We start from the raw sequence: 21,150 nt of genomic DNA on the forward strand, positions 1-21,150 counted from the left end.
GTAGTCTGAATTTCTCGGTGGTGCTAGTAAGTGGGGATGAGAAGATGAAGAACTATCATTTATATAATTGTGCTAGGACAAAGCAGGAGGTGAAAATAAGATTACTTTAATTTGACTGTTGGATGACGATGCCCATTAAACACATTGCTCTTGTAAATATTAAAAATGTTCAGTGAACATTCTGGGACTGCTTGCCAGCTAGTGCAGCTAATGTGCCCTGAGGCAAAATATGAGTTAACCATAATGCTGTTATAAACTTTTTAGCTTCACGAACCAGATGAGGTGATTCAGAAGTTTCTTTTTTTTTTCTGGCAGATTATTAATCCCAGCTGACCAAATTGTTGCCTACTTAATAGAAAAAACTCTAGTCTGCCATCACATTTTCAGAAAGTCCGGAAAAAAGGACTTCAGCAACCTTATTTAAAACATGTAGTAAATCAAAGTTTCTGTGCATTTTCAATGTCTTTATTCATTAGATTTTATAGATACAGTCCTTTGACTTAAAGGGTTGAGGATACATCAGTAAAGCTAGTGTTCACATACTGTTTCACACAAACAAACTCAGTATTAAGTGTACAGAGGGAGAAAGAACTCCCAGTTCAAATCTTTCTCTTAAAATCTCTTTAAAATGTTGTATCTCTGTTTATTCTTTAGCCACTTACATGCTGCCTAACTTTATTGAAACCGATGTGATTAACTTAACTCTGCTTTGTTACCATAACTGTAAAAACTACCTGGTCATGTAGATACCTGAGATTTTGGTATGTCTGTATATAGGAACACAGTGAAATTCTGTGGAAGTAGGAATGAGAAGTGATGTCTCAGTGCACCTGAATGACAGGATTGAGGGAAAGGAAAAACAAAAACAAAGACTGCATGAAGGAAAGAAAATAATGTGTGAAACTGGACCTGTATGAGTGAAAACACTGCTAGGAAGGTGCTGAGGAAGTTGTAGACAAGGGGAGGAGATACAATCAGAAGAAAAAAGTGCCAAAGCAAGAAGAAAGTGAAACACAAGATGGATAGCAGTAGCAGCAGAGGAGACTGAAGGGAGTAAAGCATGGAAGAGGCGAGGAATTTCAGATGAGAAGAAAAAGGCAAGGAAAAAAACCTAAACCAACCAAGAAGAAAATACTAACTAATAAATAAGAAGTATTCCCCAGGGGAGGATTGTAGCTCCTCTGTGTGATGTTGTTAGAGTAACTAATTTGTGTTTTAAGCTGTGGTTTTTGTGTCTCCCCCAAAATATGAGTCTCATGAAAAATTAAAAGCTTACTGTCAAAGTATGATTTCTTTAAATGTGCATTAAAGTCATGTATCTGATTTGAAGGTGTATAAGGGTTCAGAGGATTTAACTTGAACCAGTAGTCTTTTGCATCTAGGTTTATTACTATAAGTTAATGAGTACATTAATGTCTTAAATACTGTATCCCATTGCTTCATCTTCAGTTGCTATTACGCAAGGAGGAGCGATACAGTTGTCTAACAATGGCACAGATGGCGTACAAGGTCTTCAGACATTGACTATGACCAATGCAGCTGCAACCCAACCTGGCACCACCATTTTACAATATGCACAGACCACGGATGGACAACAGATACTTGTACCCAGCAACCAAGTTGTTGTACAAGGTGAGATACTTCACAGCCAGTCATTCTGTATAACATTTTCTTCACGTGGATATAAGTTGCCAACTTAACTCCCTCAAATGTGTCAGGAAACAGAACTAACAACTTTGATACAGAATCAGTCTCCAAAATGATTAAAGAAAATTCTGGACAAAGGTGTTTGTCACATTTTCTTGGAGCCTTTCACTTCAGATCAATACATTTATAGATATTTGGGTTTTACTTCTTAAAATGATACGTTCATTTTTGGTTTTCCATGCTGTATTTCTGCATTCTGTCTACATGATTTGTGTTACATGTTCTACAAAAAATGATTTGTAAGTTTTCCCCCTTTACAAGTGGAAGTCATAATTCCTTTCTGTTGTGGGTTTGTAGCTAGTCACCAAATATTTAACCATCAAGTCTTAGAATCATAGAATACTTCAGAAAAGTGCCCTAGGTCATCTGGTCAAGACCTCCACTTAGAGCAGGGCTACTTCAGTCTTAGACCAAGTTTCTCTTTTTTATTAAAATACATGTAGTTTTTGTTTGTTTGTGTTTGTTTTTAATCAGGGGAAGAGTATTAAGAAAAATATTTATTATAAATAGAGAAAATTGTATCCCTGCTTTTATGATTGCAAAGCAGGTAATTTGAAGGTTATCCAGTGGAGAGGTCTCCAGGCACCGGTGAAAATAAATAGCTGAGAAAAATACTATTGTTGCATTAATTTTCTGTTTTTTGTGTTCTTAACCAAGTGCAATCTTGTTAGGTGGTATAGTATTTTTTATACTCTGGCAAGCATAACACACTCCTGGATTAAAACAAAAGAAACCCAAGATGTTTTTCATTCTAGAGAAGTGGTGGAGTTGTGTGCCTAATTTGCACTGTCTCTCTTGTTGGAGTAAATGCTACATTTCTATACACTTCTTTCTGCCCCAGATACTTACACACATAGTTTCTCTTTTTGCAGGTAGAAATTTGGAGCACAGCTAAAAATACCATTTAGCATCCTTCTTTTTCTTGCCAATGCTGAAACTGCCCAAAATCAGAGAAATAAAAGAAATGTACTAAGGGAAGAAGTACAGCAATAGAGCAGACAAATCAAGTTACCAAGCACAAGTGAAGACTTCTTCAGTAGGAATGCCCAAACCTTGCATACGTTTAATAAACTAAGACTGAGATGGCAATGATGACACACACAGATGTTGGTCATCCATCCTCTATTGTAGCTCAAAATGTATGGTTAGATAGATAAATGTGTGTTCCACGATTAACAGTGCTGTCACCAAACTGATATGGTCACGTGTTTTTCATCTTTCAGCTGCCTCAGGAGATGTGCAGACCTACCAGATTCGCACCGCCCCTACCAGCACCATTGCACCAGGAGTAGTCATGGCATCATCTCCAGCACTTCCAACCCAGCCAGCAGAAGAGGCCGCACGGAAGAGAGAAGTGCGTCTAATGAAGAACAGGCATGTACCTTTAGATCCTTTATTATTTCAGCTCTGCATAGAACTAGAGTGTTAAGCAGTAAGAATCCTGATCTTTCTTAGTCATTTAAAGATTCAAAACAAGGAAACACATCTACTAGCGCCATGCATTGATTAGGAAACCTTAAGTAACAGTGTCAGACTCATTCTGTGAGGTGGGTGAATTACTCCTTCCCTTTGTTTATTGCCATAAGGAGAAAAGTCAGTGGTGAGAGAGTTGTTTGATTGCAGGTGTGTTGTCATGAACACTGAGGTGAGTTGATTTTTTAAAATTAATACATTCATGTAGTTTTCTTTCCTGGAATCTATAGCTTAGCCTTAAGCTGTACCATTATCCTTGCGTGTATTATCCTTGCTACTGGCTGACTCACTCTCTTCATGAGCACTTTCTTTAATGTCTCACTTGTTCTCTTTAGCTGCTTGCCCTTTGGGTTTTATTCTCCAGAGGCAGAAAGACTCAAGGGGAGGCTAAATTAGCTATGCTTTGTGGAGTCAGTATTGGCAGCAGAGGGGCTGAGAGAGAGGAGACTTGACCCATAGGAGTTAGTGTGTGGGGAGGAGGACCCACCAAGCCTCCTTAGGTGGGACTTCGTGGAGGCTGCCAAGAAATGGAACTGCAAAGGGAAATCAGGCTGATGCTCATTAAGAGTACCTGCTGTGATACAGTGGTGGGCCTTAGCTGACCCATCATCACACCAGGCTTGAGCTCCCTCCACAGGCCACAGATTTGAGCCTGTATGTTACACCCTGACAGGGGGAAAGGGCTGTGATTCCCTCCCCTCTGTGGAGGGAAAGCCCCAGGAAGTGCCGTTGACTTGGTCTGTCATTCTGTTATGTCACACAGTTGCATTTATCTCCTGTAGATTGTTAAGCGGTGAACACAACAGAAAGCCTGAGCAGACCCATTGCTTGTTTGGGTGGTTTGAAAGAAGAGGAAAATATTGCTGAAGAATAAGAGTTCACCAAGAGTTCACTTTTTAATTTGTTGTTGTTGTTGTTTTTTAAAAAAGCAATCTCACCTGTCTCCCTTTTTACATATTTCTTGGATATCAGTAAATAGTAGATGTTAGTGTTCACCCATTCAAGCTTTGCATTTGAGAAAAAAATAATTTAACATTCTGAATCCCTTCACCGAGTCAGAAATCGTACTCCAGGAAAAGACAGCTTTGCTGTTTGGAAAAGCCAAGAAGAACAGTGGAAAATTATCTCCATTTGAGTTAAATGGACAGCTTTTGCAACAATATCATGTTGCTTGTGGTGCTTTTAGCCTGCCTACTTAATAGGTATTTGCAAATCTGCGCTCCACAGGGAAGTAGGAGAAAAGAATGTAGAGGAGGTGTACGGTGAGGTGGGACTTACTGAAGGGTTGTAGTGTAAATATTCATAGATATTATTGTGCAATTTTTCTGTGTGCAAATTTTACATTTTAAAAGCTGTTGTGTAATTTACTGTAACTCTAGCTGTTCATAATGAAAACCTAATGTACACAGACTCAAAGTGGCTTAACCCACAGCCCAAGCTGGCACAAAGTCACAGAAAAAGAAAGCTGTCACCCAAGATACAACTTAGAAGCTCACCACTGGGAGGCACAACTCTTTCCTGATGTACTAGTAGTTAATCTATTGGTGAAACAAGTAATAGTATAAAATGACTTTAAAATACAAATGTTCCAGGTAGCCCACTGAAGTGCTACAAGCACATGAAACTGTGTTTGTAGGAGTGTGAAATGGACACCTGAGTCCTTTCAGGGCTTACACACTAGATTTTTTTTCATCCTGCTTCACTTGCAGAGCTGAATTTCAAAAGTTGCTTTTAGAGTTGTCTTACCAGATAGATCCTGGAACAGATGCTCTTTTTTACCTGTAGCAGAGTTACTACTTAACCAATGAGTGGAAGAACTCATTTTCAATTTTGTCCTCTCATTTCCCAGAACACTGATATTATCACCAATCTATGCAGTATTTACGGTGAAGGAACACTCACTCTCCTTTTGAAGCTGCTCTCCTTTGCACCTCGCAATTCAGGGCAAACAAGCACATGTTATATGTATCTACAGCATAGTGCTTTGACAAGCCATGACGCAGGAGGAGAGCCTAACATACTAGGATCTGTACGTTGAAATAAACCTTGGATCGTGAGAAATTGTTATGAAATCAGCCTTTTTTCCTAATTTGTGAGTGTTTCTTACAGTACCTGCATATTGTTAAAATGACTGTACTAGGTAAAGGTTTGACCTGAACAGTTAAGTAGCTGGTGTCTGCAAGTAATTGTTCTGGATTTGAATGTCCGTTTTTGCTTTGCAGGGAGGCAGCACGTGAATGTCGCAGGAAGAAAAAGGAGTATGTGAAATGTCTAGAAAATCGAGTGGCTGTGCTTGAAAACCAAAACAAGACACTGATTGAGGAGTTAAAAGCACTTAAGGACCTTTACTGCCACAAATCAGATTAATTTTGGATTCCCATTTTCACTTGTCCAGGTGGGATAGAGACTGGTTCTGGCTATACCCAGAGAGACAAAGTAAACTTTTTATTTTCTAAACATTTCTTTTTTTCTATGCGCAAAACTGCCTGAAGCAACTACAGAATATACTTCATCTGTGCTTTGCATCAAAACTGTGAATGTTCAAATACTTGCCTCCAGTTCTCCCCCTACAAGATTATTTTCATCGTCAAATAATCTCAGCGTGAAGAAGAACAGGCTCCTTTCTCATCTCTCCATCCTCTTCAAGGAATAACAGTGGTCACTTGGGAAGTTACTGTGGGGGAGGGTCCTTTTGTAATGATTTCAAGAATTTGTGCTGAGTTCTTTCCATTGCCTTAGAGACAGAACTACCCCAGCCTCTTGGCCCAGAGAGCTGTGGGCCAGCATACGTGGAGCACACGTGGTACAATGAAGAAGCAGCGGTTGCCAAATTGGTTTCAAATACTCATTTTAAAATACATGTCTAAGTGGCACGCCAAATGAAAGGCACTTCACAGCCATGTTGTGTGTGTGGAGCTAACATACCTTTTTTAAACTAGCGCAGGAGGGGTTCTGATGTGTAATCTGCATTACTAGCCCCTCCTGGACTAGTGAAAACTCCATTCCACAGAAACAAATGGATTGAAATGAGCTTCACTGGTCAGTTGTTACTTCTTGCAGCATATGTGTGCAAGTGTGTTCAGCATTTTGAATGCACAGAAAGCAAACACCGGCTTCATAGGTTATTGGTTGGCAAATGATACTTAGATGGGGAAGGAATTCAGAATTAAAAAGGTACAATAGTGACGTTATGAAAACAGACGTGTAGCAAGCAAGGGTAACACATGAAAACACTACCTATGTGTACGCAGAACAACTAAGCAGTTGAAGCGTGGCCAACTCCACATACATACTCTGATATTTTGTGCCCACGTCCTCTCAAGCAATCAGGTATTTCTGTTTCCCTACCACTATCTTATGTAATGGAAATTATTGTACTTAATGGAAACATTGTCCTGGTTTGCTAGATTATTTTTCAAACTTTGAGGCTGCTTTCCACCCGTAAATTAAATTGCAGTATGGTAACTGCCAGGACAACCTCAAATATCAAAGAGAACTTCAAACATGAATATTCCAACTGGCTTCTGCTTCGCAAGAGACAATATTATTTGAATTTTCCCAGGGTAAACAAATTCTTAATTTATTCAGAGGATTTTTTCATGCAAAGGGTCAGATTTACCAAGTAGTTTATTCATGTAAGTAAAATTACTTGTGTGCCTCAGACTTTTGAAAATCAAACTTTTTGTGTGTACTGAGGAAACATGATCTTTGCCAGATTTACATTGTTAAAGAGGTAGATCATGTTAAAAGTAACTACGCAGCATTAGGACTTCCACTGTGTGTCAAAAAGAATCATGCTCAGTTTGCTTACTGGCCCTCTGAAGCCAGTCTCTTCATTTATCAACTTGGGTCATTTGATGGAGTATGTTTACTTTGGGCCTCTGGTCCAACTTCTATGTATAGAGACATATGAATAAGACTCTGGTCTGTACTAATGCCTTGCGTAGCAAAGTATTAGCTAATATTTTTCCCGTTTTCTCTATCTGTTTTTAAGATAAATTTCAAACATGAGCTTCTAAAAGGTTATTCAATCAATGTGACGTAAGAAGAACTTTTGCAAGACTCTTGATAGTTGAGTCTCAAACAACTAAGCAGTATTAAAAGTTCTAGTTTTCTCATTTGAGAGGGCATTCAGTTTCCAAGAGACTTTAAAAGGAGCAGGGTTAAACTTGTAGCATTATTGTTAAATCTAGAGTTATCAATAATTTCAAATTGTTTGTATTTCAAATAAGAGAAAATAAGTATCAGAATTATGAAAGAATTCATTTTCAACTTAAGTTTTGAGGAGGTTTATAAATGGTCTATTTTTATCTGTCATGGAGAATTGATGTTCATGTTTTTATTTAATGGAAAATGAATTTATGAGTTTAGCAATGCAAATTTAATGAAGACCCTAAATTCTCAGCAGTGCTTTTCTAACAATTGTCTGATTCTTAAAGACAGAGAATACATGCATGGGTGACGGTTACCAGTTCTTCAGAACTAGCGCTAGAAGTAGACTGTTGATAATGCAGGAGTAATTCTTGTAAAGTATTTAACTTTATGATGGCCTAATTTACACAGTTACATGGGATGGTTTCTCCAGCTTTGAGAAACATGAAAAAAAGATGTACATTCCTTCATGAAGGCTTTTTATTTTGCAGAACCATCTGTCTGCAAAAGCTTGAGGTTTTGTACCGAACCCGCATGAGGCTAGCCGAGATCTGGGAGTTGTTCCCAGCAGGTCATGAGCACTCACTGGTAGTCACGCAGCACAAAGCCTGGCAGCTGAATGGACAGGGGAGCCTAAAGCAGTTCCTGGACATGGTTCTTCTGTTGAAGCATATTTGTGAGGCAGTGAGAGGAGAACTGCATTACCAGTTTGTCTGTGCGTGGTCTGTGAGTAGTCTATCGTGTTATTAGTGTAGACTGCAGTAGCAACTAGCATTTCATAGAGAAAAAGAACATTATTTTAAAGTACCTATGGATTTGCAAGAATCTTTATTTTTATTTATGCTGCACTGAGGATTTAGGGACTTGAATTTCTTTCATGGAAATTTTAAATGATGTTGATAAAAAATGTATTACGCCAAGTACAAGGCTGGCTAGGGTTACCCATACATACTTTACTACTCATAGTGACCCAAAAAGGGAAAGAATATGATACAGGCATTCATTCATTCATGTGTTACTTACCAAGTAGTGATGTTGGGGTAATCAGCTTCTATAAACTAAGGCCATTTGGAAGTAGGACAGCAATTATGCTGGCAGGGGGGAGGGAAGGTTAGTTTTATATCTCACAGTTGTGAGTTTTCAAGAATTGATAGCCTGTTTTACCTGAAGAGAGGGTTAGAAAGGGCTAGATCCATTATGTTCATAATAAACAAGAATTGATTTGAAATATAATTTTTGTAATGTCATTATTTTGCAAAACAACAGCACCAATCAGGCAGTTAAGATATTGTCAGAGGTGCTCTTTTAATTTAGATATTCTTGGAAAATACATATGTATAATATATGTACATATATATATATATACACACAGTATATAATCTACAGCTCTGAGAGCTTTTAAGTCAGGAATGCTGAGTATTATAGTATATGGAGGTCAGAAAAAATTTTTACTTCTCTGTGTGTGTCTGGGTGTGTATGAACGTGTGCGCGTGTGTGAAAGCTTCCCCTGCCCCAGTAGTTCTGGGCTGCATTATTCTAGCGCTTATTACTGATTTGTTTTGTGCTGTTTCTCAGTTATCCATTTTCAAGAATTTTATTTCATCTTTCATGATTTTTGTGAGTTGGTTTGTTTTTATTTGTTATGTTTTGATGGAGATTTTTGAAACGATAAAAACAGTTGTTTTACAACAACTACCACCCTGCAGAATAATTCACTTTTGTGCTTTTTCTCTTTGGCAGCTATATATCAAAGGCAGATCAATTGGAAAGGTTGTTAAGGTGTTGTTTTTAAAAGGAACCACTGGTAAGACCTCTGTTTTCCTCCTGGGGTAGTGGCTGTGCATTTTTATTTAAGCAGTGATTTCACCAGTGCATCAGATAGTTGCTGGCACCATTGCTTGTATCTGAAAGCACAATTTTAGCCTGTCGTTATCAGGACTGTACAGACACCTATAGGCTCTGGCTCTTGTGTAGTTCACGTTTGTTGCAGACCACTGTCTTCTCTGGTACTTTACATTGATCAGAAAACTGGTGGGGTGCTTGGAATCATTAAGAGGCTCAGGAAAAAAAAAAAAAAAAAAAAAAAAAAAAAAGTTAGATTTAATAAGGAAAAACAGCCCTAATAGTTTCTGGTCTAAATTTGTACAACAGTTTTGTTTTGTTTTTTAAATGCGGGCTTCCAGTAAACAGCAGCTGCAAGTAGTCATCTATTAGTGAAAACTGGCCTCTGCTTTTTTTTCTTTTTTTAATTTTAGACAAATAGCCAGTGCTTTTTTGTGGGTTAAAGACAAGTCTCCCCATCAAAGCAAGTTTGTTATCAGAGGTTGCAAATCTATGACAGATCGTAGGGGATTTCATTTGTTTCCTAATACCCTTATTGTCATTTTTTTACCGTGAAGTTGGTTACTTATGTCACATTTGCCAATGATCTAACCAAAAGGTCATGTATTTATTTTTGTTACACGGTATTCTTTGTAAATGTTTAATTAAAATGTGCACTTTTTTTAAAAAAAAAAAAAAAAAACACACCAAAAAAATAACACAAAGCAGAACAAAAAAAAAAAGAGAGAGAGAGAGAGAAAGAGAGAGAAATTAGGTTTGCTTGAGAAGCTCCCTGGCACAATTGCTATAATCCTGCCACCTGCACACAACTCAATCCTCTCCCCACAGCAATTGACACTTTCACCAATTTAACTTGCTGATTAGCACCTGGCTTCCAGCAGGCATTGCTTCAAAATGGCAGATCTGAGCTGGCACTTCAAAAGACTGGAAAGAATCAAGTGTATGGTGTCATAGCAGTAGGCACAGGATAGCTATTAAACTATTTTTAGACAGATTAGAACTAGTTCAGTGACCCCAAGTGAGAAAGGTAAAGTAATTTGGAAAGAAAGCTAAATTCTTTCTCAGTCCCTTTATTCCCCTTAATTTGAAATTTGGCTGCAAATTTTAAAAGCTGCATTCTAAGAAAATAAATCAAAATCACAATTTTTCGGCACCAGGAATTAAAGATGTACTGACAGTGTGTCACCCTGCTTTAAAAGAAAAAAAGCACAACTAACTTCCTTTTGCAGGAACAATGATAATTAGCTATAATCCTGAAATCTGTCACTGTAAGCAGGTTTTATGAGCGTACGGTACATTCATGGTTCTCACGTACTGTGCCTGGGAACTCATTTTCCTGAACTTTTGAATTTGCTAGTCGTAAAAGTGATTTTGCAGAAAGCTGAATGTATCATGAAGCTCAGTCGCTCTGGGAGGAGCTGGGCTGGTAAAGAGAAACAGGATGCTGAAATCCTATCTGCTGTGTGCTTGCGACAGGTTCAGGTCTGTGGATGGATATGGCTTAAATCTGTGCATCTTTCAGAAAAAGGGACCAGATCCAGTTGGTGAAAGGGGATTGTATTTCAAGTGTTATGCCTTGGAATGTATTTTTTACGTGTATTTAAGCTTTGGCCTGCAAAGAGATTTGCTCAGGCTAGTTTGTGTAGCACAAATTGAAGACATTGACCTGTTGTGGTGCTGCAAGTGCAGTTTTTGACTTGTGGTACTCAATGGTGAGTTTAGGTCTCGCTTTCACCAGCAGCAAGGACAAAAAGCCAGCTGTCATCAGGAGCTGAGTGCTGGCAAGGGAAGGGGCAGGGGTCGGCTGTAGTGATCCACGGTTAGTGCAGTTCCATAAGCTGACTGTTTACTGTACTCATGACTTGGGAGCAGTCAGTTCACTGAGTCTCGGCCTCAACTATGTATTTCTCTAAATTAGGGGATAGCTGAGTATGAGACCAAGGGGAAGGCAGGCCTTGAGCCAGTCAGTTACCTGGAAATGGCCGCTGTTAAGAACTGAGGATGCTTGGGTGCTCTCTACAAGTTGTGTTTTATCCAGGTGCCACTCCATTTTTTGTGTGTGTAATGACGTTTATTTATATTAAAACATTAAGTTTAAAAAGTTCTAGAACTGCAAGTTTGTATGACATTTGACGCTGTGCTGCTTATTTGGACTTCTAGGGATGGGATGGGGAACAGGGCAAGAGAGGTGGTAGTTGGCAGCCAACCCCTCCACAGACTTGTCCACAGGTTGGTTGTTCATTTCAAAAATGAGTTACTTGTAGTCTGGATTTATAATTTGAAATTTTTTTGGAACAGTGTTTTTCAGGGAAGCTTCCAGAGCGAGGGTGGTTATTCTCCCTTCGTAATGTAAGCCGGAAAGAGCAAGTTCACCTCATCTACATTTCTGATTCTATACCCAAACCATGTCAGCACAGAACAGGGTATTTGAGCTTGACTCCCACGTACCTGTGGAAGTTAAAAGTCTAAATGAAAATCCATTGTTGGAGGAAAATAAATTCTTATTTACATTTTCCCCAAAATTTAGAAACATCCCTGTTGTGGCTTTTTTTTTTTTTTTTTTTTTTTTAACTTTTGTGCTTTATCTGTGTTTTAAAAAAATGTACTGGGTTATAATGCATTTTATTAACACTATGTACATATTAGCTGCTTTGTGTTTCAGAATGGTAGTAATTGCTTTGTATATTAAAGTGATTCTTGTGAATTTGTGAATTATTGTCATAAAGAAGTGTTTTTTCTTACTGTAACCTTTGTGGTATAAACTGTCATAACTCCCTTTTTACACAAACATTTATGTGCAGTCACATAAACATGCTTTTAAAAACTGTAAAAAGTCTCTTTTTTGGACAGGATGCTCCATTTACACTAATTCAGGGGCAAAACTAGAAAGGAATATGTGAAAAGGCATATTTTAAGCCAATGATGGTGTCCTCTCATGATCTGTGACCTGCTGTAAGTATTCATGATATAATTTTCCCAAATAGAAGGCTTTTTAAATCTTAATTAAATTCAATTAATGAGAGGTTAGATCTTGGATAACAGTTTCTCTTCCACTTCTGATACTTATTTTTAAACCTGCTTTCTTGTATTCATTCTGGTGGCAATTAGTTCTGTTGTTTAAAAATGTGTGAAAGATTTTTTTTCACAGTTTAAATATACTGTCTTTCCCACTTTTAAGCATTCCTGTAAGCCATGTACTACCGATTTTAAGAACAGAACAGAAGGCAGCAAGCATTGCAAAGACTGTAACTTGATTATGTAATCTGCAAGGCTGGATCAAAACACTGGGATAAAAGCCAGAAGAACAAATTCAGCACTGATGCAAACACACCTCTAGTGAAATCAAGGGAAATGAGAAAGGTCAGCTCATTATGGCTGGGATTTTGTAGTTTTCACAGCTAAGCATTTGCATAATGTCATTCCTATACTTGTTCACAAAATCCACGTCTCGGTAATGAAGGAGAATCAAACAGGGATTCGTCCGTAAGATAAAAATGCAGTTTGTCTTGAATTTCATGGTGAAAGAATCAGGCAGTGCAGGTCCCCCTGCAGTCAGTAGGTCATCTGGTAAAGCCAATTCTTCTGATAGAAGAATCTGCACCTCAAAGCTCTGTCCATAAAACAGAGTTGAGTATCATAGTCCATGTCTTTATATTAATTGAACACCACTTCAGTTTTGCAATGACATTTCAGAAAAGTTTGTTTTCTCACAGCATGACATGTTTCAGGAATGACTGCAGAAATTCACATCATGTTGACATCTATCCAGTCACTTTCCTGTGTCTTGGATCCTCTCCCTGGGGTGAGTATTTTTTTCTCTTGTGAGACTATTTACGCACTGCCTCACTACTCAGGGACCGATGCACAAACAGGTCCTCCCTCCAGGTGAGTTCACATCCTGTCACAAAACAGGACTAATGTAGTGGAACGATCCTAAAGAGAATCATGGCTATTTCTCTACTTCTAGGATGAACACAGTGACAGAAAGTTCCTGGGCAGGGTGTTAGCATAAATAACATACAGCTGCTGAAGCATTAATGTGCATCATCTCGTTCTGCATCAGAAGTTCCCTGGGACTGATCGGTCAGGACACCAGAGTTTGCTTCCACCTCAGGCCTGCAGGTGTCATTGCAGAAAGCTGCTCTCAGTGCTTGCTCACTAGGCAATTATACCTGTCCTACTTCTGTCCTACACATCTGGTGTGCTTCACGGCCAGCATTTGCCTGAAGCTATGTGTGATGGGAATATAAAAAAGCTGTGTAGCCTAGCTTGGGACAGCAGAAGGCACTGCTCACTGGATAGTGCAGAAGGGTTTGAGCACTACCCAGCAGGAGTGGGGTATAGGCTTCAGCTGAGTTGTTCTCACAGATGGTGCATGCCATTGCCACTAAACACTGTAGCTTAAAAAGCAACCAGAACTGACGTGCTTGGGGTGGTGGCCTAGCAGCAGTATTCCTATTCTCCCTTTTTCATTCTCTCTCCTGGCTCACCCCACAGCCTGCCTTTCCTCAGATTGCTAGTTAACACTGGCAAAGGGGATCCCTGCCCTTGTATTGCTGCATCAACTCACATGCTTTACTCCCTTCTGTTGTGAAGGGGCAGAGGGCACCAAAAAGACATTGACCAGTTCTGCCCTGTTCTAGCTTGTCAGCCTCACCCAACACAAAATGAGGGTCTGCAGGCATCAAGGGTCTGCTGTGGGAGAAGAGGCAAGCCCTGTTTGGTCTGCCTAGATTTGGGTCTTGTGTCTTGAATCTAAAGTAGTGTCTGCACCCCAGTGGTGGTCAGAAGACAAGGTGTCCCCTTCAGGGGGGTGCCACTTTGTACTTCGAGCTCACTGAGCAAGGAGGGGGCACCAAAATCTCTGCTCTGCAGCTCAGGGCAAGGCACTCGCCTGAGCTGCCAACATCTGTCTTGTGCTGTGCTCCACAGGTACTTACTTATGAGCAGCAGCATTTCTTTAGCAGTGCCTTCAAGCATACCCCCTCAGCTTTGCAGAGCTCCTGTGCAACAGCAGCACTGCAGAAGTCAGGCCTGGTCTCTTCCGCCACATTCCTGCTCTCAGAAGGCTACAGGTTGTAACAGCCGCTCTAAGAAAACGTGCTGTGAGCTGCTAAACATTAGAAAGTGATAAACTGTTTCATTTTAAAAATGCGGAACTTCTACTGTCAAAGCAAGGCCTGGAGCAAAACCCCCTTCTTAACAGCATGTAGATTGTTACACTAGGCTTTCTTCTGTGCTGTTTAGGCCTTTTAAGCAAGTTCCTACTAAGGCAACAGTACAAGCTGCAGCCTCTTGCAAGGGCTGAGCATGGCTAGGTAGCAGACCTTCCCCATGGGCCAAGTCACATGCACACCCAGGCACAAGAACCAGCCCTCTGCTTTCTGCCAGCTCCAGCCCCAGGGGAAGCTAAAATATGCAGTGACCACAGACAAGCTAAGAGAGAAGGAAGCACCGGTGGGGAGGAAAAGGAAGAGGAGTGGTGAGAACTTAGTCACATTCCAAAAACTATACAGAAACAGAATGGGGGGGTGTTATTTTTTTCCCAAACATTGTTCACTCAGTGGATAGGACAGAAAATGCTATGTCTGGCACATTAAAACTCATTCCGTGTTCTGTTTTTAATTAAAGCTGTCCTCCTTCCCTCAAAGGACTTAAACTCTAGTTTCAGACTGCAGATTCCCAGCAAGCTGTGTAAGCACTGTTTTAGTGACACCATGTGGCTTCTAAACAGACCATTGTAAGCAAGTGTACTACAAAACATCCACCCTCAGGCTGAGTTCTGAGCCAAGCAGAGAACTTCAGCTGAGAACAGCTGACAGACTCTCCAGTGATGAAACACAAGACCTTTGGGCCTCATTGATCGGAGCTGTAACGACAAATGTGTCATTTCCAGATTACAGTTTACCTGTCATTTCTGGACCACAGACCCTCTGCATCTTTTCCCATTGGGAAGTTTGATAGAAGCAGAGGAGATATAGAGCTTGTTACATCCATGGCCCAAAGCAGCTGCTAGCTTTTGCCATTGTCAGTGCCAAAGACATGCATGAACATGACCTGGGTTAAATTTAAAGGAAAAAAAAAAAAATGTAGGCCACTGCTTTCACTAGTTTCCTGCTTCTGCCATTACAAAGAGATGGAAATCTGCTCATGGTGTGATTCAGATTCCAAGCTGCACTGTTTATCATGTAGGTTTTATGGGATAAACACACAGGTATTTCCAAAAGCTTAAGGTACAAAGTCAGTTACTTAAAACAGCATCTAACTATCGCTGTGTACCAGAAGCATGCCAAAATCTAGATGCTCTCAAGCCTCAAGCTCCCCAGTAGTAGAATACATTCCCCCCAACTGTAAAGATTTTACAGCAGCATTCTCCTCTCCTAAATAACTGCTCTCAGAGATAGTGACCCACAAAACAAATAGAAGTAGAAAGTAAAAGGTGGTACTCTGACAGTCAAGGGCTGGTATTTAAAAAGCAGTTTGAGTCTCCTTGTTTTATTTGCCCTGCTGGCACACACGTGTTTCTATCTGCTCAGAGGAGCCTCAATCCGTGTGCAGGAAACTTAGATTGTTAGGGACAACCCAGGAACCAGAACTGCTTCAGTCCCGCAGACATAGCCTCTACACTCGTAAGTCAGATATAATCATCTCTAATTTCCAAGTTGGCTTACTCTGCAATGTTGATCCTTCCCCCCCGCTGACCCAGCCCTTTGTTTCCCTGTGCCTCTTCAGTTCAGCAGTGGCGGCAATAGAGGAACTTTATAACATCTGCCTTTGTTGGTTTTGCCCTTTGAATGGTTTCTTTTACTGCAACTTTAAAGGTGCAGAAGGTTTGAAGAGTTAAAGCATTTGGAGCTGCAGTCTTAGTTTATATTTCTTCCATATTACTTTACTAAAGCTGAAATTATAAGGAGGAAAAATCCCACTTTATCTATTCTAATCCCCAATCTAAGTTTCCCATGGAAATTGTCATTTGATTTTAAAGAACAGGTCTTTTTATGACATTTTTCATGCATGGAGATTTCTGCAGCTTAAATCAGCTTCAGAAATTACATTTGATAAAAAGTCAGTGGAAGACCTCGTGTTTGTTATTGAGGAATGAAGCAGAAATTAGAAACAAGCAGAAGGTAAGTACAATCCTTGCTCTGTCAGACCAAGTGGAAGACAATGAAATAACACAACCTCTGCAATTATATGCTTAGGAACAATTGTATTTAATAGAAACTACGGGAGGTTTGAACAGGATTGGTGGCTTATTAACGAAGTATAGAGTCAAAAGTCATCCTTGTGACTGTGCCTCTGTGCTTTGTAGATATGAATGTCCTTACTGGAATCATAGTGGACCTCGTATACAGAGAAATGGCCTTTCAGCATCTTCAAGAATTTGTTATCCCGTTCATAGCGGATACGACAGGAAAGAAGAATCACAGTTTGCTCTGAGCATAGATGCTCTAATGTCTGAAGCAGTTCCCCAAAAGTTTCTTCCAGATAAATGATGTCTGCACCCAAGACGAAGTCAAACGCTCCTGGAGGGAAGTTACCTAGGTCTTTTCCCCAAGTCAGTTCCTTCACCACAGCTCTTGGATGGAGTTCAGAAGGTAAGTTAGCCTGTACGTTTGACTCCAGGAACTCCAGTGCTGCTTCCCTGTCTGTGATGGTAACACGAGCACCTAGGTGGTACAAGGGTTTGTCTCAGGTTAATGTCTGTAAACACAGCATCTGGAATACAGTGCTCTATGTCAAGCAGCCTCCTTAGTTCCTGTTAGATGCTAGTAATTCCCCTACGCTGTTTGATTAAAAACAAAAGAACAAAACAAGCAGAAAGCCCGCTGTCTCCAAACATCCTATTCATCAGTCACTTAAGAATACAGAGTATTTTCCACACAAAGATTGTCGGATTAAGCAAAGAAAGTGTTCTGGAGCTTTTTCTCAGTGCATGAAAATAGTTATGTCCTGCCTTTCCATAGGTGACAACAAAGTTAAAGGCCTTGCTACAATTAACCTGCTCTGATTCTTTACTTGTTCTGTTGAAGAGAGGCAGCTAGAGACCCTATTTCACAGATCAGATGAAATTTATCCCTGTGAGATTTACCAGTTTGACAGAATGTGGTCATGCCACGCACTGTTTTTATTATTTCAATCAGCACCTTCCATAGTCACTAGTGCTTTGAATTACAAAGGTAGTCTGGGATGGTTAGCACAAATTTAACATGGCACCCAGTCCTTGCCTCAGCCACAGATCCCAGGTAAATCATTTCTCCAGACCTTGGTTTCCCTGTTTGCAAGACAGGCTTACAAGGCTCACACAAGCACAGAGTGATTTCTGTCTGTAGCTTCATCCATGCTGCATTTTAGGACAAGTGGAAGACAGCAAGTACAGCTCTCGCTCCCTGGGGGAAGAGAGCTGCAGAACTCAGTGCTGCGGAGCTGACTACCATGGTAACAGGCGCCAGCCTTAGCAGGGTCCCACCATAAAGTAAACTGCAGTGGCACCATCGCTACAATAAATAATGCAGCAGGCTCTGAAGTCTAACAAAAAGGGAGATGACTCAGGCAGGATACATCCCAGTTCACACAGGTGGCTTTGGTATTAACTTCTGTACCAGGCATGCAGATGTAAAAGTGGCAGTTTTACTACAGTTGTAAATTGCTTAAAACAAACAGGAGAACCCTTACCCAACAGTGTGGCCACTATTCCCAGCAATCCGGTTCCAGCTCCCAGCTCAATCACAGACCGATCTTTGAGATCGATGCTTCCCATCTCCAAATACGTGCACAGGACGACAGCCTAAGCCAAGAGACAAGGACAATTAGGCACAGGGCTCATTTCAGTCACACTGAATCACAGCATTTCTGATTTACACCAAGGGAGGAGGTTTCGGGAAGAGCCAGCCGTATCGGCTCTGGCAGAGCAGCGCCGCGCGGCCCGTACCCACCGCGTCCCACACCACGGCCGCCACGCCGAGCCGCTGCCAGTCCTGCCGCAGCCGCACGGTGCGCCCCGCGAAGCGGTACGTGGCCCACGGGCTGCGCAGGCCCTGCAGGCCCCAGCCCTCCGCGTAGGGCACCAGCGCCATCCCGGCGGCCTCCTGCGGGGCACCGGGGGGCGGCCCCCGCGAGGGCCCCGGCCCGGCCTCTCGCCGCCGCCGCTCCCCCGTGGCAGGCCCCGGGCGCCTAAGGCGGGGCGCGGCCTGGCGGCGGGGCTCGGAGCGCCAGCAGCGGGCTCGGGCTGGGGGTAGGAGCTGCACAATGGGCGGGGGGGGGGGGGGGGGAGGGAAAGAAAAAAGGAAAAAAAATGAAGGCGGAAATTAAAAAAAAAAAAAAAAAAAGACGGACGCGGAGGCGGGGGGGGGCACCCCAGTGAGCGTCTAACTGGTACCAGTACGGAGGCTGGTGGGCTTTTTTCTGGCGCCTAGGTGCCATACAGAAAGGTAAGAGGTGCCAAATGCTCTGTGAGGCACTGTCTGCTGCCACTATTGCCGCTCTGTGGCTTCAGCTCATGTCTTCTGTTTCAGGGTTTTGAGATAGTTGCTTTTATAAGAAACAGATTTGTCCAGATCCCCAGACTCTTCCCCCACTGCCAGCTCTGTGAACGCGGTCCCTGCAGGTACTCATCACCAACCTGGAAGCAGTCCTTCAATAACCAGGTAACCATCGCAGAAACACATCTCTCTGCATCTGTCCAGAATACTGACCATGGCAGTAAAGGCAGAGTTGCTCTCAAGTGGGAGTGTGGCGCTAACGCTCCTGCTGCCTTGTTTGTGCATGGGTTTCTCTTCACCTTTGGCTCCGTTTAATCTTGTTTGGCAAAACAACACAGTGCTCTTCTCCTTTGTCTGACTTCATACCCAGTTACTTGAACTTGCTCCAAAGCCTGCTAAAGGCCATGGGAGGGCTGGGGAATCGTCCTGGCAGCGCTTGCACTCCAGCTCCCTAGAAGCACTGCTGCAGGTATTCCACCCACAGGCACAGGAGCTCCAGATGTGTTCCTCAGCCCCTGCAAGGAGCCAGACCTTGTGTGCAGAGGGCCACAAGAAAAATGCCTAGGGGAGTGGGGCCATGGAGCAGCATGGCTTCCCTGTGCCCATCTCCTCTTGTTGTGTGGCTCGGCAGCTCCCCATGTCACCACCAGAAAGAAGGGTTAGCCCAGCCCTCAAAGTTGGGGAGCAAAACCAGCTCCAGAAAACAAATCCACTTTCCCACAGGAAGCAGCAAATCTGGCTGGCAGACGAAAGCAAATGTGGTTACATGTGAAAGCCGTTGATTTCGACTGAATGGCTCAACATTTATGAACCTTTGTGGAAAAGCATTACAGGCTGCGCAGGGGTAGCAGGAACCAAAGCTTGTTTTTAGGGTTCTGCTACTGTAGGGGAATGAAAACCAGTATTTCATTTGCCCAAAACGAGTTCATACTTGTCTTAAGGCAACTCAGACTTCTCATAAGCATGCCAGAGCAGGTGCGATGATTCAGCTTACTGTGGTTTTATGTCCTAAAGTACTGGTCCCTTGCCACTGCTTCTGCTTTTCAGAGTTTGAAGCTGCTTATGCTATTAACTTTATTTTTTTAATTATTTATATAGGCAATGTGGGAAAAGCTATGAGAATGATTACAGTTGAAATAAGAACTCTGCTTGGATGAGTTTTTGAATCACACTGTGCTTAAACTACACCATCAGGCAAATGGAGGGGAACTCCCAAATGACACACATCTTTTGCCTCCACCTCCTAAATCACATGCCAGCCTTGGGATCTCCAGCCTAGGACATGTGGATGAATGCACCAGGGCTCCAGTGCTCCTAATCACCTCCTTCCCCCCCCCGGAACCCCAGCAGTTTTCTTCCCCTGTGGTATTTTGGAAGACCAGATAGTAACTAGAGTGAAAGGAGGCTGTGCATGAAAATGTACACGTTCGTTCTCAAAGACAATAAGGTAGTGAATGTTTTTTTTTCCTCAAGGATGTGTTTTTGTAAGACAAATATCCCTGAATATCTTTGGAGATCAGCAGGTTCTCTAGCAATCCTGCTCTGGTTCCCAGAAGTATTTTTCCTTCTTCCCTGATAATGTTTCTTTGGCACTGACTTCCATGAGCCATAGACTGAAGGTCAGGAATTACTTTCCAGATTAGAACTGGATAGTGAAGCTATTAAAAGGCAATCAAGTGCACTAAAAGCTCAGAAAGAGCCTTAAATTTAACTTATTCCCTTTCCAAATCTATTTTCTAAGTTACGATACCCAAGTATTATAGCAGCAGAGAAAGAGATGTGTTTTTTTCCACCCTTCCTGACAGTAAAATGATAAGGAAAATGAAAGAACAAAGAAATTTAGGCCTAAAACAACTGTTCAGAACTGAAACGCTTTTTCTCCCAGCAGGGTGAGAGCTTAGCACAATGATAAAACTGCAAGAACGTACCTTGGTTCATCTTTTTAAAACTGCAGAAGGCAAGACAGACACTTAAGCAGCAGATAAACTTTCAAAGTAGGAAACAGCTCATTTTATGGAAAGCAAGGGTGAGTTAAAGTAAAAAGAAACACTGATTTAAGTCCGTTCTTATCTCACTGAACTACTTAATAGAACAAAGGCATAATGTGTCCAACTGTAAGTAAATTGTGCTACCTCAGATGCCAATAAGCTTCTTTGGGTAATTTAAAAAAGCGTTTAAGAGCAGCGGTCCTTGTAATACTCAGAAGATCAAAGAGTCAAGTAGATGAGATGGAAACGAGTGCAAATTATTTTGAAGCTATACTAATATACCTCTCTTACTGAAATTGTACTGCTCATTGTTTAAAATCCTCCCTTAGAAATGAATGCAACAGTTCTTGTGATGGCTCTGCAGACACTGCATGTACCACAATACCATCCCCAATGTGGGGAAAATTCTGCATCCATCTCACAGTCTCTGGTTACCAAGGCAAAGGCAGGTATAAATAGAAGCAATCTTTTTTTTTTTTTTTTTTTTTTTTTTTTTTTTTTTTTTT

General features: G+C 41.4%; 3 protein-coding genes across 10 annotated transcripts in view; 2 read left to right on the top strand and 1 right to left on the bottom strand.

The window, feature by feature from the left end:
• CREB1 (cAMP responsive element binding protein 1) overlaps nucleotides 1–12,000 on the top strand; it is a 39,965-nt gene extending 27,965 nt beyond the window's left edge. For 4 of the 5 annotated variants that reach the window (XM_035331374.1, XM_035331375.1, XM_035331373.1 and 1 more), the window contains 3 exons: nucleotides 1,450–1,632; nucleotides 2,931–3,081; nucleotides 5,403–12,000. In XM_035331374.1, the coding sequence (XP_035187265.1) occupies nucleotides 1,450–1,632; nucleotides 2,931–3,081; nucleotides 5,403–5,547 (479 nt within the window). In that variant the 3' untranslated portion in view covers nucleotides 5,548–12,000. Of the gene's footprint in view, nucleotides 1–3; nucleotides 1,098–1,449; nucleotides 1,633–2,930; nucleotides 3,082–5,402 lie in introns of those variants that run through there. The other variant, XM_035331376.1, reaches the window with a different exon arrangement.
• A 4,367-nt stretch (nucleotides 12,001–16,367) lies between these two features.
• On the bottom strand, nucleotides 16,368–18,375 carry METTL21A (methyltransferase like 21A). Of its 2 annotated transcripts, none has more exons than XM_035332369.1 (3): nucleotides 18,111–18,350; nucleotides 17,851–17,962; nucleotides 16,368–16,844 (listed from the first exon to the last, which is right to left on the bottom strand). In XM_035332369.1, exons 1-3 carry the CDS (start codon nucleotides 18,249–18,251, stop codon nucleotides 16,447–16,449), a joined length of 651 nt encoding a protein of 216 aa, XP_035188260.1. In that variant the 5' UTR covers nucleotides 18,252–18,350; the 3' UTR covers nucleotides 16,368–16,446. The 2 variants fall into 2 exon arrangements, with proteins under 2 accessions (XP_035188260.1, XP_035188261.1); XM_035332370.1 differs by having other exon boundaries at nucleotides 16,629–16,893; nucleotides 18,111–18,375.
• A 236-nt stretch (nucleotides 18,376–18,611) lies between these two features.
• CCNYL1 (cyclin Y like 1) overlaps nucleotides 18,612–21,150 on the top strand; it is a 43,308-nt gene continuing 40,769 nt past the window's right edge. Inside the window, exons 1-2 of one of the 3 annotated variants that reach the window (XM_035332366.1) lie at nucleotides 18,612–18,821; nucleotides 19,755–20,682. In XM_035332366.1, the coding sequence (XP_035188257.1) occupies nucleotides 20,670–20,682 (13 nt within the window). In that variant the 5' untranslated portion in view covers nucleotides 18,612–18,821; nucleotides 19,755–20,669. The remainder of the gene's footprint in view (nucleotides 18,822–19,754; nucleotides 20,683–21,150) is intronic. The other 2 variants (XM_035332367.1, XM_035332368.1) reach the window with 2 other exon arrangements.

The sequence above is a fragment of the Oxyura jamaicensis genome, chromosome 7 (genome assembly GCF_011077185.1).
Source record: "Oxyura jamaicensis isolate SHBP4307 breed ruddy duck chromosome 7, BPBGC_Ojam_1.0, whole genome shotgun sequence".
Classification (NCBI taxonomy): domain Eukaryota; kingdom Metazoa; phylum Chordata; class Aves; order Anseriformes; family Anatidae; genus Oxyura; species Oxyura jamaicensis.